The sequence below is a fragment of the Camellia sinensis genome, chromosome 10 (assembly GCF_055761805.1).
Source record: "Camellia sinensis isolate YWXY chromosome 10, ASM5576180v1, whole genome shotgun sequence".
NCBI lineage: Eukaryota > Viridiplantae > Streptophyta > Magnoliopsida > Ericales > Theaceae > Camellia > Camellia sinensis.
The window spans coordinates 35,953,774-35,965,984 of record NC_138970.1 but is presented as its reverse complement, the minus strand read 5'-3'; the positions used below and the strand labels follow the sequence as shown (position 1 = coordinate 35,965,984).

At 31.7% G+C, this 12,211-nt stretch overlaps 1 protein-coding gene across 1 annotated transcript; it reads left to right on the top strand.

Moving 5' to 3' along the window:
- Window positions 1-1,314: 1,314 nt before the first annotated feature.
- On the top strand, window positions 1,315-3,256 carry LOC114318518 (Homeodomain-like superfamily protein). Its single transcript, XM_028265429.2, has 2 exons — window positions 1,315-2,013; window positions 2,532-3,256. The coding sequence occupies exons 1-2, from the start codon at window positions 1,738-1,740 to the stop codon at window positions 3,075-3,077; spliced, it is 822 nt and encodes a 273-aa protein (XP_028121230.1). The 5' UTR covers window positions 1,315-1,737; the 3' UTR covers window positions 3,078-3,256.
- The last annotated feature ends 8,955 nt before the right edge of the window (window positions 3,257-12,211 follow it).

Below are 12,211 nucleotides of genomic sequence, written 5' to 3'. Positions count from 1 at the left end.
CCCCGGCTTTGGTACGCGTCCACACGTGGGAGGTGACAGATTAACGCGCTTCTATCAGATTTCATTTATTTTTTAATTTAAAAGAAAAATGGACGGCCCACGATGAAGATCAAAAACCATTATTAAAAAATCTCGAGCTTTAGATTTTCAAAATCCATGCAATAGATACTAATCTCATCTCATTTCGGACATCCCACGTACAATCTCCAAACACCCCCCCTTTTGTTTTTGTCACCCCCAACCCAATACGCGCCTTTACACAAATGAAAAATGCAATATATATAATAAAATTTGTTATAGTATTTTTTAAAATTTTTTTTAGATATAAGTGATTAAATTTTATATACATTTATTAATGTGGATAAAAATTTAAGAGTCAAAAAATACGATAAAAAACAAGATTATATATAACGTTATTCTTAAATTATAAGTTGGCAATCTATATATTATGTTAAAATTTATCTCACATGATATCCTATTAGGGCTATAAAATAGTTGAGTCGGGCTAAATATTATTGAAACTTAATCTGATAAAATATTTTTAAATTAAATTTATTTACATAACAAAAACAAATGTCTAATTGAATGCAAGTTACAATTAAATAATTTGATTTTTTTACAATCTTACGTCTTGCGTGTAAAAGAGATATATTTGAGAATCGCTTGTATAAATATAAAACAGAACATAACACATAATCATAAAGATAATGGGATAAAATTTAAATCATGTATCTCACTCTAATTCCATCCCCCAACAGAAATTATTCCAAAAATTTGAGAAATAAATCCAACAATATAAATTAAATTATCATAAATATATATATGTATATGTATATATCTAATATTGTGTATAGATATAAAACATAACATAATACATAATAATAAAGATAACGGGATGACAAAATTTAAATCATGCATCTCACTCTAATTCCAGGCTTGAACATGAATTATTCCAAAAATTTGTGCAATTAAGAAATAAATCCAACAATATATATATCAAATTGATTAATGATTTATCCATCAAATTTATTTAATCCGAATTCGCCTAAATGAGTCTCTTATCGGAAAAATACTCATTTGGATGAATTTAGACTAAACAAATTCAGCGAATATATCAAATTATCATAAATAAATAAATATATATAATAGATAAATGTAATTATATGTAGCTTGTAAAACAAGTTAATACAACTGGTTACAGAGAATAAAGCCCCACCATCAACACCTTCACACCGTAATCGTAAGCGTGACGACATAAAAACGCAACGGGAACAAATGTGGACGTTAAAAAAAAAAAAAAGCATTATAAAAAAAGAATTTATACACAATAAATACATATATAGAGAGAGAGAAGATTTTAGAGAGAGAAAAAAAAGGGGGTGTGTGTGCGTTTCCGCGTAGAGAGATGAGATCAATGAGACTAACAGGACTGTTCAGCAGAAGAAAAGAATGAGAAAGAGAGAGAGGGAGAGTTTCTCTTTGCTTTCATTTTCTGAAATCTGAAACGAAAACCATACTAAAAAGAAACCATTTCTTTCTTTTCTTTTTCTTATCTTTATTTCAATCAAAGATCGATTCACACCTTACTTTCACACCAACCCTCGATATAAATCTTTCATCTTCTCTCTCTACCCATCTTTTTCCTTTCCATTGATCTCTAACTTTTTTCTGTTGGGGTTTTTTTTTTTTTTCCAATTCAAATTCTCTCTATATATCTATCTGTCTTTGAACTCTTCAATGGAGGGTAGTTATCATCATCATCAACAACAACATCCTCAACATCCTCATCAAATCAGTGTGAACATCGACACAGGTGATAGGTTCCCTCAATGGAGTATTCAGGAGACAAGGGACTTTTTGACGATTCGAGCCGAGCTCGATCCAACGTTCATGGAGACCAAGCGAAACAAGCTTCTCTGGGAGGTGATCGCAACGAAAATGAAGGAGAAGGGTTACAATCGTAGCGCCGAGCAGTGCAAATGCAAATGGAAAAACCTCGTCACTCGATATAAGGTATATCTAACTTTCTTGACTTACTGATATATCTGTCGATATGATAAACCCCCTCTATCCTCTATCTATGTAAAAAGAAAAGAAAAAAACTTTTTGTATAATCCGGCACGAGTTTTTATTTTTTAAAACAACGTTGGACTTGCATGTGTTAAAGCATATATATAGCGAGCGTACTTCTTGAACCAGGATCGAACTTTTTTTTTTGGTACGAAAAAAAGACAAGAGAATTGTCTAATAAACGATTATGTCTTTAATTTATGTATTCTGATATGGTTGTTTAATAAGAGGGGAGTTCTCTGACCTAGTACTTTTTGATGAGGAAACTGAAGAGTTTTTTTGTCTATCCTGTTCTAGTCCTTTTGAAGGAAAGGGAAGCTACGTAACATACCTTTTTTTAACCTATATATATATATATATATATGTTATATGTGTATATGAAATTAAGATAATCATCAAGAAGAGTTTCTGATTAAGGGTTTTATTTCATTTTTTTTATATAATTTTTTTCTTGTATTTAGGGATGTGAAACTATGGAGCCAGAAGGTATGAGGCAGCAGTTTCCATTTTACAACGAGTTGCAGACGATTTTCGCAGCAAGGATGCAGCGAATGCTATGGATCGAGGCAGAGGGAGGAGGAGGAGGAGCAAGCGGGTCGAAGAAGAAAGGGGTATCGTCAGACGATGATGATGACAACGAGGAGAGTGAAGGAGAGAAGGGTGGAAGCAAGAAGAAGAGAAAGGTAGCCAAGGGTGGCCCAACCAACAACCCTAGTAGTAGTGGGAATATCAATGGTTTGAAGGAGGTTATGGAGGAATTCATGAAACAACAGATGCAAATGGAGATGCAATGGATAAAACTGTATGAAGCAAGAGAGGAGGAGAGGAGGATGAAGGAGATGGAGTGGAGGCAAACCATGGAGTCATTGGAAAATGAGAGGTTGATCATGGATAGGAGGATGAGAGAGAGAGAGGAACAAAGGAGGGTGAGAGAGGAAGCTAGGGCTGAGAAGAGGGATGCTCTTATAACTACACTTCTAAACAAGTATAGAAGAGAAGACATGTAGTCACTACTCAAAACTTAGCTAGCAAGCTCTCTTTGTTTATTTTCTTGTATTTGATGAGGAGGAAGAGGAAAGCTATGAAAGGTTTGTCTTGGAACAAAACTCTCTCATTTAGAACATGTTTTTGGTTTTATGGTTAGTTATTAGACTTTGAAAGAGTTATAAAATCCTCCATTTCTTCATTTCTTCATTGCTTTTCTTTTTTCATTTTTAATGTTGTTAAGCTCTAATGATCCCTGCTATCATTTAGAATCGTGTTGATTTCAAATGTCTGGAATTAGTCAACCCTAATTTACTAATTTCATATCTGGTTCGTATAATATTTAGTGTGTTATGTTGAAAATTTCATCCACACTGAGAAACAGTGATTTGGAAGATTTTGTCACATAATTCCGGACAATCCACAATACAATTAGAGTAGTGCTACTTTAATCTCAAAGTTAGATTTACTTTTGAAACTCAATATTTAAGGCACCTCTCTCACTTATGTTATTTTTTATCATTAGTCAATTATCTCTTTAACACATCACTAAATCTTAAAAATGGATTTAAAAAATCAGCTGCTATATCTTTTTCCATACAATTAATATTCTAATACAATTATCATAATATCATACAAATGAGATTCCTTTTATGTTTGAACCAATAAGGAAAGTAGGTGTTAATTCATGTTCATGCTCTGAGGGAGACTAGGAGTCTGGTTGAAATAGAGATTTCATGAAGATGGTCTAAATCCTTGTGAAGATAATCATAATATTGGTTTACATATGTAAGAAAAATTATATATGTTTAATGTATAAAAATAAAAAAATAATCAGGCTTAATTAATCATCCAAATCTATATCTAGATAAATATATAGTGTTGAAGTAATGAGCAATGTATTTGGTAAGTAGTAGTGCTATGCATAAATAAATTTTTTACTTATTTTTTTTTACTACTAGATTTAAAGGTATAGAGACCCATATATATTAACAAATTCACGTGAAACCAATTATTTTGTATTTAGTGATAAGAAAATTTGGTAAAAAACAATCACCAAAAAAAAAAAAAAATTCAGAAATGTATATAGCAAGTGGCCATTTCTGTAATGCTTAATGGAAGATGGTCCATAAGGTGGTGGGCATGCAACTGAAATAGTAGCTCTGTCCATAATGTGGGGGAAATTACCATTTGAGTTCAGTTTTTCAAAGGTGAGATGATGATTGTATTTTTGAGGTAAAAGACATGGGATTTAAGAAGGGTGTAAAAAAACCGTTGGAACCAATTAATCGGATCAAATTTGATCAGATCAATTTGTTCGGTTCAATTCAGTTAAGGGGTAGAATAATTTGATTCCGCACCTAAAACATAAAGAGTCATTATGAATGGTTCAATTGACGGTTTGAGTCTCTTGTTTCCAGTTCTCAGCTAGTTGAAAGATTACATATATATGTACCTTGAAAAGGGTTGTTAATTGTGATTTATGTGTGTATGTTCTTTTTTTTTTCTTTTCTTTTTTTAATTTGTTATTTTATTTTATTGGAATTAGTAACTTTAAATGTATTTTATAGCATATTAATTTGTCGAAATTGATTATTTTCAATGGTATGGTTTCAGTCCCAAAATTATGAAATTGTTGAGATTGGTTGGTTGGATTCCTGATTCACCTATAATAAATTTAAATAAAATTTGATATAAGCTGATAATTTAGGATGTCTTCCATGTTGGATGTAGGTTTCTGTAAATCATGTGGGGAAGATTTATTTTTAATATATTATATTCGAACATATTCATTGCACATTCCTCAGTTCATTTGAACAAGCATTGTTTTGATTATAATGTTGGTTTAGGTACTTGGACGCGGGGTGTTTTGGAATGTTGGTTCAAAAGTTGATTTTTTGGTTATTTTGTCTTTTGTGAATGAAAAATATGAGAGGTGATGTGACTCAAAATAAGTTAAAAGTTAAAAGTTGACTTTTAATTGAGTTGTCAAAACAACCCACTAAACAGTTGGTCAATTCGAAATTAACGAAACTTTTTATATTTTTGTACTTGTGTCTGGTTGTCTTAATTTTATGCATATTTCTTGTTTCTGTCTTGTAATTATAGTGAAATTGTAACAAACATGATATACTTTTTTTGTATGACTGAATGTTTGAGTGAGTTAATGCGCACATCAACTAATCTTGAGATCCACGCAAAGCACGCCCTCTATGTAGATCAAGTATATGTCGGGTAGAGCCTGCAAATGTGGCCCTAAGGAGTTGAAGTTGAACTTGAAACATGGAGAAAGCACACTTCTAAGTCCCAAGCTAAACTCACTAGGCCAATCTCTTGGGGTTGATGTAATTATATTTTTGTGACGAACCATGTACATATTGGATTCTTGTGTATTTGTGTGATTTACAAGTTTTTTTTTTTTTTTTTGTATTTCATTAATCTTAGGTGTTCAAAATTCTTAACAGGGTGAACCAATGCGTTTTTATTTATAATACAACCTTGAAGTGTTAACCGCGTTATATTTAAATTTTATCCTGAAAGTAAATGTGTAAATTTAAAGTTGAAAAATGCTTTATATCCCCACTGGGGGTTGACCCCCAGTGAGGTGGAGGCCCATGATTGGGCGAAAAAAAACTATTTTTTTTTTTTTTTTTTTTTTTTCGGTTGGCAGCCAGTGGGGGCGCCCCACCTCACTGGGGGTGCGACCCCCACTGGGGGTATAAGGCACGGCTGTTTAAAGTTAATGCAATGTGAGTCACAACCATAACGATTGAAGACTATTTATTTTTTTATCTAGCTAATTTTTTGGTGTCGGTATATATATAGGGTTGGATTTCCCTCCAGTCTGTGATCGGATTAGAGGGTATTTTTGGGTCCGTGGATACCTATCACGGGTCCCGTTTCGATAATCCGAACCGTTTAATGTGTAGAACTCGTCGAGTATTATATGCTTGTAAAAAATCTCGTTGATCAGATATCGATAGCTATCTCATTGGGTCAGATTTCTGTCAACTGTTTATTTTTTCGCTATCCATTTTTTTTTATATACAAAACTGATTTGATCATGTAACTATCGATATCCGATCAACGTAATTTTTTATAAGCATATAATACTCGACGAGTTATACATATTGAATGGTTCAGATTATCGAAATGGGACCCGTGGTGAATTCCCATAAGTCCAATAGTACTCTCTAGTCTAATCACAGACCGGAGGGAAACTAGCCCCATATTTATATATATATTGTTAGGTTTTATTCTTGGCAACCCCGTTTGACAAAACTCCTTTCAATTGTATTTATTTTTCTCACTTTTATTTCAGTGAGTCTATGAGTGTTTAGATGCGAATCCAACCCGAATTGTGCCTTTCAGAGAAGTTTGTGATGCTAATGCTTTCAAGATTGCCACTTCGCTGATTATGATGGGGATCGAGCTGCCCGGTCAGCTCGCGGGGATCCAGGGGGCAGCGCCCCTTGGCGGGTCCGGGGTAGCGCCATGGCGGGGTCGAGGGGCAGCGCCCTCGAAGCAAAATGCAAAAATGCATTCAAAATTGCCTGTCCGCTCGAGCGAACATACCAGCGCTCAAGCGGAGAATCCCTGGTTCCAGCAGTTTTGGTCGCCTGCAAAAGTACTAAGATGTGTGATTTCGCGCTCGAGCGGGTTCTATAGCGCTCGAGCGGACCTCTGTTATATCACGTGCATATTTTTCTGAAGACGCTCAAGCGGGCTATTGGGCGCTCGAGCGGAGATCGCAGGACAGATTCTATAAATTCGCGTGTTGGGTCAGATTTTAGGATTACTATTCCAGATCTTCTTTTTTGGTTTTAGGGTTTATATCTAGGGATACTTTGTGAGTTTTCTTTGATATTTTTATTGAGTATTCAACTCATGGTTTAAAGAGAGTACATCAAAAGTTGTGTTTTGTTCTACAAAAGAGAGAGTTGTTCTTCGGTGGATTCTGAAGAATTCGAGCCTGAAGCTTTGGTGGATTCCGGAGTGGCTCATCGTAAAGACAATTCCGAGGTGAAGACGGGATTGCAAGAGGCACATAGAGGTTGGTTCAATTAGGCGTGGATTCGCTAGGTAATTGAGAGTATACCTGTGTAATTCCTTTAAATCTTCTTAGTGGATTGTTTTGTGGCTGTTGCCCGTGGTTTTTTTATCACAGTTGGAGGTGTCCAATTGTGATTTTTTCCACGTAAAATCGTTGTGTCTCTTTGTCTTGATTGTTTGATTGGGATTGTTATATTCTGCTTAAAATTGATACATAATCACAAATCAACATTTAAGAAATTTCTAGATTTTTCATATATATATAATGTATATATATTTGAATATTGCTGTGGTTGTTGCATTATATTGCTTTGTAATCCAATTGATTGTGTTTTCGGGATTTTTTTTTAATTATTTTTTATCAAATTTTTGCCTTTAGAAATAAAATTAATAAAACTTTGAAAACACGTTGTAATAGGCCAAAACTTAATATCATTATTGTGCATAAATTTCTATATATATATTGTATTGGAAAATGTTTAAGACCCCTAATAAAACTTTTATAATTTCACCCACAAAAATATGAAATGATGGATGTTAACTTTTGATTTGTCACATATTCAATTATGTGGGGCTTTACTTTCTTACCACATCATTGAAGGTGTATTTGGAGGTTTCAAATGTGGCTCTCTAACATTACTCATATTCTATTTGTGTAGCAATATTCTTGTTTTTACAAAAATAAAAAATAAAAAATTACATAATCAGAATTATGTGACAATTACATTTTAAAAAATTTTAAGCTCATTTAATTATTTTTTTTATTATTTAAGAAATGATATAATGAACATGATTGTCCCCACTTTCTTTTTCTTTTCATCAACTAAAAAGAACAACTTTATTGATGAAAATTACAGATGCAAAATTTTATAATACATCAATAAAAAGAAGAAGGAAGTACAAAAATATCACAATATTTTTGATAACTGAGTGTCCGGGCCAGCAAAAATATCACAATATAATAGCTCAATCCTAATTAAATTAGCATCGAAGTGAACACTTTATCATTCGCTATCACTGTCCATTTGGTAAGGAACCAACACGACAACCATAACAACCAATGCCAAAGTGGCCACAATAAACTGCCCACTAACAATGCTGCAGTGCTCATCCCTAACTGCACACTTGATCTGTTTCAGATTGGATACTCATAATCAATCCCCTCCAAGTTGAATTTTACCCATAATTTAAAGCTATTCTAACCTTCACCCATTCACTGAGATATCAACAAAATCTGGTTGTGCCCCCCTTTGAATAGGTAGTCATTCCTAAACTTCCACCCAACCACAACAAAGTCCCCACTAGTGATTGTCCCCACTTAATCATAGTCCACTGACAATTGAACAGCACACCTTAGGCCAAACATTTGGCATATCAATTATTTTCCAATCAACACTTCTCATGTCATTCTTAATATTATGCACCAATTTTATGTTTGTATACATTATTATTATTATTATTATTATTATTATTATTATTATTTTGTGTGATTATATTAATCATATGCAAATCCTTAATTTGGTCATAGGAGAATATTTTGGACCCCAATTTTGGATCTCCAAATTAACTTTCAGTGATGTGTCACAAGTCATATCACTTGAAAACCCTACTAAGATATAAAAATTATCTAATAAGTATTTGCCATATCATTGGGAGTTTGAATTAGAGGTCCAAAATTAGTGAGATGTGACATTACTATAATCGAGAGATCAAAAAATCAATTGTTACTAAAGTAAGACTGATTATTATTGTCTATTAAAATATTTTTTATAAGTTATTTGTTTATTTTCCATTATAAGACTCTTTCTTATATTAACATTGTGTTTATTAGTATTTGACTTGTGAGTATGTTGTTAAACTTTCTTTCATAAATGGTTGTTCAATTTGATATAATTTTTTATTAAATGAATAAAAATAAATAATTAAATGATCACCAAAATTATTGTACCTTTTATGTTCAATGTTGTTGATATTGGTCTAGAGTAGTGCTCAAATTTTTTAAATGGATTTTGGTGTTGAGGGATTGGAAGCTTGACTCTACTTTTCCCTTCCATAAAGGCTGTATGACTAAGGGTTTTGATAAATATTGAATATGTTCTTTCTTTCTAGAATTGTTGAATATAGTAATTTGTTTGAATATATATATATATATATATATGTAGTGTTGGTGCCTTATCAACTCCCTGAGCTTGAGCTAACACATGATTGAGTGATCTCTTGATACCTACCTAGTTAAAATTAGGATATTTCGCTATGATATTTTTTTGCTGGTGCCCACCCCTTTATTGATATGTTTCATATGTTTTCATCAATAAAACTCCCTTTTTGCTAATTAAAAATAAAAAGTGTTATATATAGCACTAGTTTGGCATTATGAGTTGGGGTGGGTTGGAGTTAAAATAGTCATAAAAAGACAAAATATGTTTTTTAATCCGATAAGACAAAATATTACATCTAAACCATAATCATATCATTTTTCGCTTACAAAAATAAAATAAAAAAAGTCAAAAAGTTCATCCCAGATAAGGTTTTTTAGCCACAGAGTAAAATAGCTAAAAAGTTAAAAAATCAACCCACATCCGAAACGAACATCAAATACAATTCATTTAACTTATTCTTTTGTGCAATCCAAAAAAAAAAAAACTAAAACTAATTCTTCTGTTTTTCTTTTCCTCTCTTTCTCTCTTTTTTATTTTTTTATTTTCAAGAATAAAATATCAAAATTGTTAGGACTTCAAGGTATTGAGATTTTTTGTCACTAAATTTCTTTTATTTCCAATGTACTATGATATAATGAAAATCTATAGCATAAAAATCAGAAAACATGGAGAATGCATTGAGAACAAAAATTTTGGATGCAAAAGATCTAACAAGAGAAAAGTATCTTTTGTAATGATATGTTTTTTTTTTTGATCGGCAAAGAAAAATTTAAAACCGTGAGACTAAGAGGTTGGTTGTAAGAACGCGAGTAGCAATAGTAGGAGAGTGAATTTTTACTCTTCGAATCTCTCTCAATGCGTTTTATCTCCTTATACCTTCAAATTTCATATTACCAAGTTGACATAATCTGTCTTTTCATATGACAAAGTGATTTTTTGAGTCTCACTTTTTATTACTTTACAAACAATAAATGAAAGAGTGCATTAGATTATACAGTGTAACCATTACATGAAATACTTCCTTCTTTCAATACTCACCTATCCATTTATTGACTAGTTTCTTCTTCTTTATTTTATTTACTAATTTATTTGCATATGTGAAATAAAAGGTAAACTCCATTGGGGACATCATTTATCTAGATCCCATGTACCTTTAACTCACATCTGTATCATATTTTGTAATTTTTTTTTCTTAGTATAGTTGTTATTTTAATCAATTGTTGTGTTAGAAAATTCAGAATTAGGTAAGGCATTATGAAAAATATATATATATGAGCCAAATATACATGGGTTAATAATTTTTCTCAAATTGATGATCGCTAACTTTCGTAAACGTATCTATGACTACTTAGAGGATAGGTGGCTACACTTAAGGCACATAGTTGTGTTTTGCCTCTAGAATAAAAGTTTGATTAATTAGGTATGAAAATACCCATGATTAGGACATTTTAATGTGACTTCTTGTTTGATATGCATGATTGTGACACAACTATCACAACCCCACAAAATTATAACGCCACTTTGTTTGTTAAAATTTATTTCTAGCTTATTTATACTTTTCAAAAATTTTACATTTCTTGTTTAAACACCTTTTGTATTTTGAAAAGTTGGAAAGGGTTTGATAAACGCTTTTCACCTTAATTTATTTTTTCAACTCAAAAAAATGTTTTGAAGTTGTGTTTGAAATACTTCTTTTTAATTATTTATTTATTTGTAGTTGTAATTAAGTTTTATCAAATGGGTAGGATTAACATGGGAAGATTGCAACGTATAAGTACTTCACCTTGGGATCAAGATCTTCTATATCTCAAATTCTGACCCTCATTTGATCATGTAAGAATTTGAAGTATGCAAATCTTGATGTATAATTCAATAATTAGGGATCAAGATCTTCTATATCTCAAATTCTGACCCTCATTTGATCATGTAAGAATTTGAAGTATGCAAATCTTGATGTATAATTCAATAATTAGGAGTGTATTCGAATGTAGGAACAGAGGATCCCATGTCCCACCTAGGCATTGTTGCATTTTATTACTTGAGTAGGCATTTGGTGCAATGGTCATATCACGTGGCATTGATATAGTATCATCAATGAAGGAGAAGCTTCCAAGGTCAGTTCTACTCATCTTTTTAGGACTTCTTATTAATTGATGATACCACATAAATATAGTCATTATTATATCAAAAAATGCTATGAACCCATGCTTAAGAATCTATAATTTACGTCGAATGAGTTTATGCAATGGAGATTAAATTGATAAAGTGTGGGGTCTATGAGTAAAATGAATTTGAACTATCGATTTCTTTTTCTGAGTAAATTCTGGATTGATAAGGGTAAGTTTGCAGTATTATTGTTATGGGACCAAATCAAGAATAAATTTTTTATCATGAAATGCTTCATGAAAATTTTTCATCATTTAATTGGTATGATATTTTATTGTGTATGTAATTCAATGGTGAAAAATCTTTGTGAACCTTATTATGATATCTCTTTCATGATACCTATCATTACTCAATAATATTATGCCTATAGATTTGTTCTATAGTGGAATAATTTTTACGAATTTTTTCATTTCTCACACTTATTCCTACATCAAACTTATGTGTATATATAAAACTTACAATATTAGGGGGTCTATTGTGTGAATCCACTCAGAAAATGATAAATTTTATTTAATTGAGATTTTCTCAGCAGCCCTACAAACCCATATTTAAAAATTCAAAAAATTATCTAGACTTTGCAATCAAAGACTGAAATTTATTCCTGATTTGGTCCCATAACAATAAGGTTAAACATACACTGTTGATTTAGAATTTTAAGCTATGTTTGACTTTGGTTTTTTTGGCTAAAAAAACACAAAAAATAAAATTGACTACTTAAATTACTAAGACAAAATATGACATTCAAACTATAATCATTACATTTTTTCTCTTCCAAAAAA

Coding starts and splice junctions, on each gene's coding strand:
- LOC114318518 (XM_028265429.2), top strand. CDS start 1,738: ATGGAGGGTAGTTATCATCATCATCAACAACAACATCCTCAACATCCT. Junction 2,014..2,531: donor ACCTCGTCACTCGATATAAG/GTATATCTAACT, acceptor TCTTGTATTTAG/GGATGTGAAACTATGGAGCC.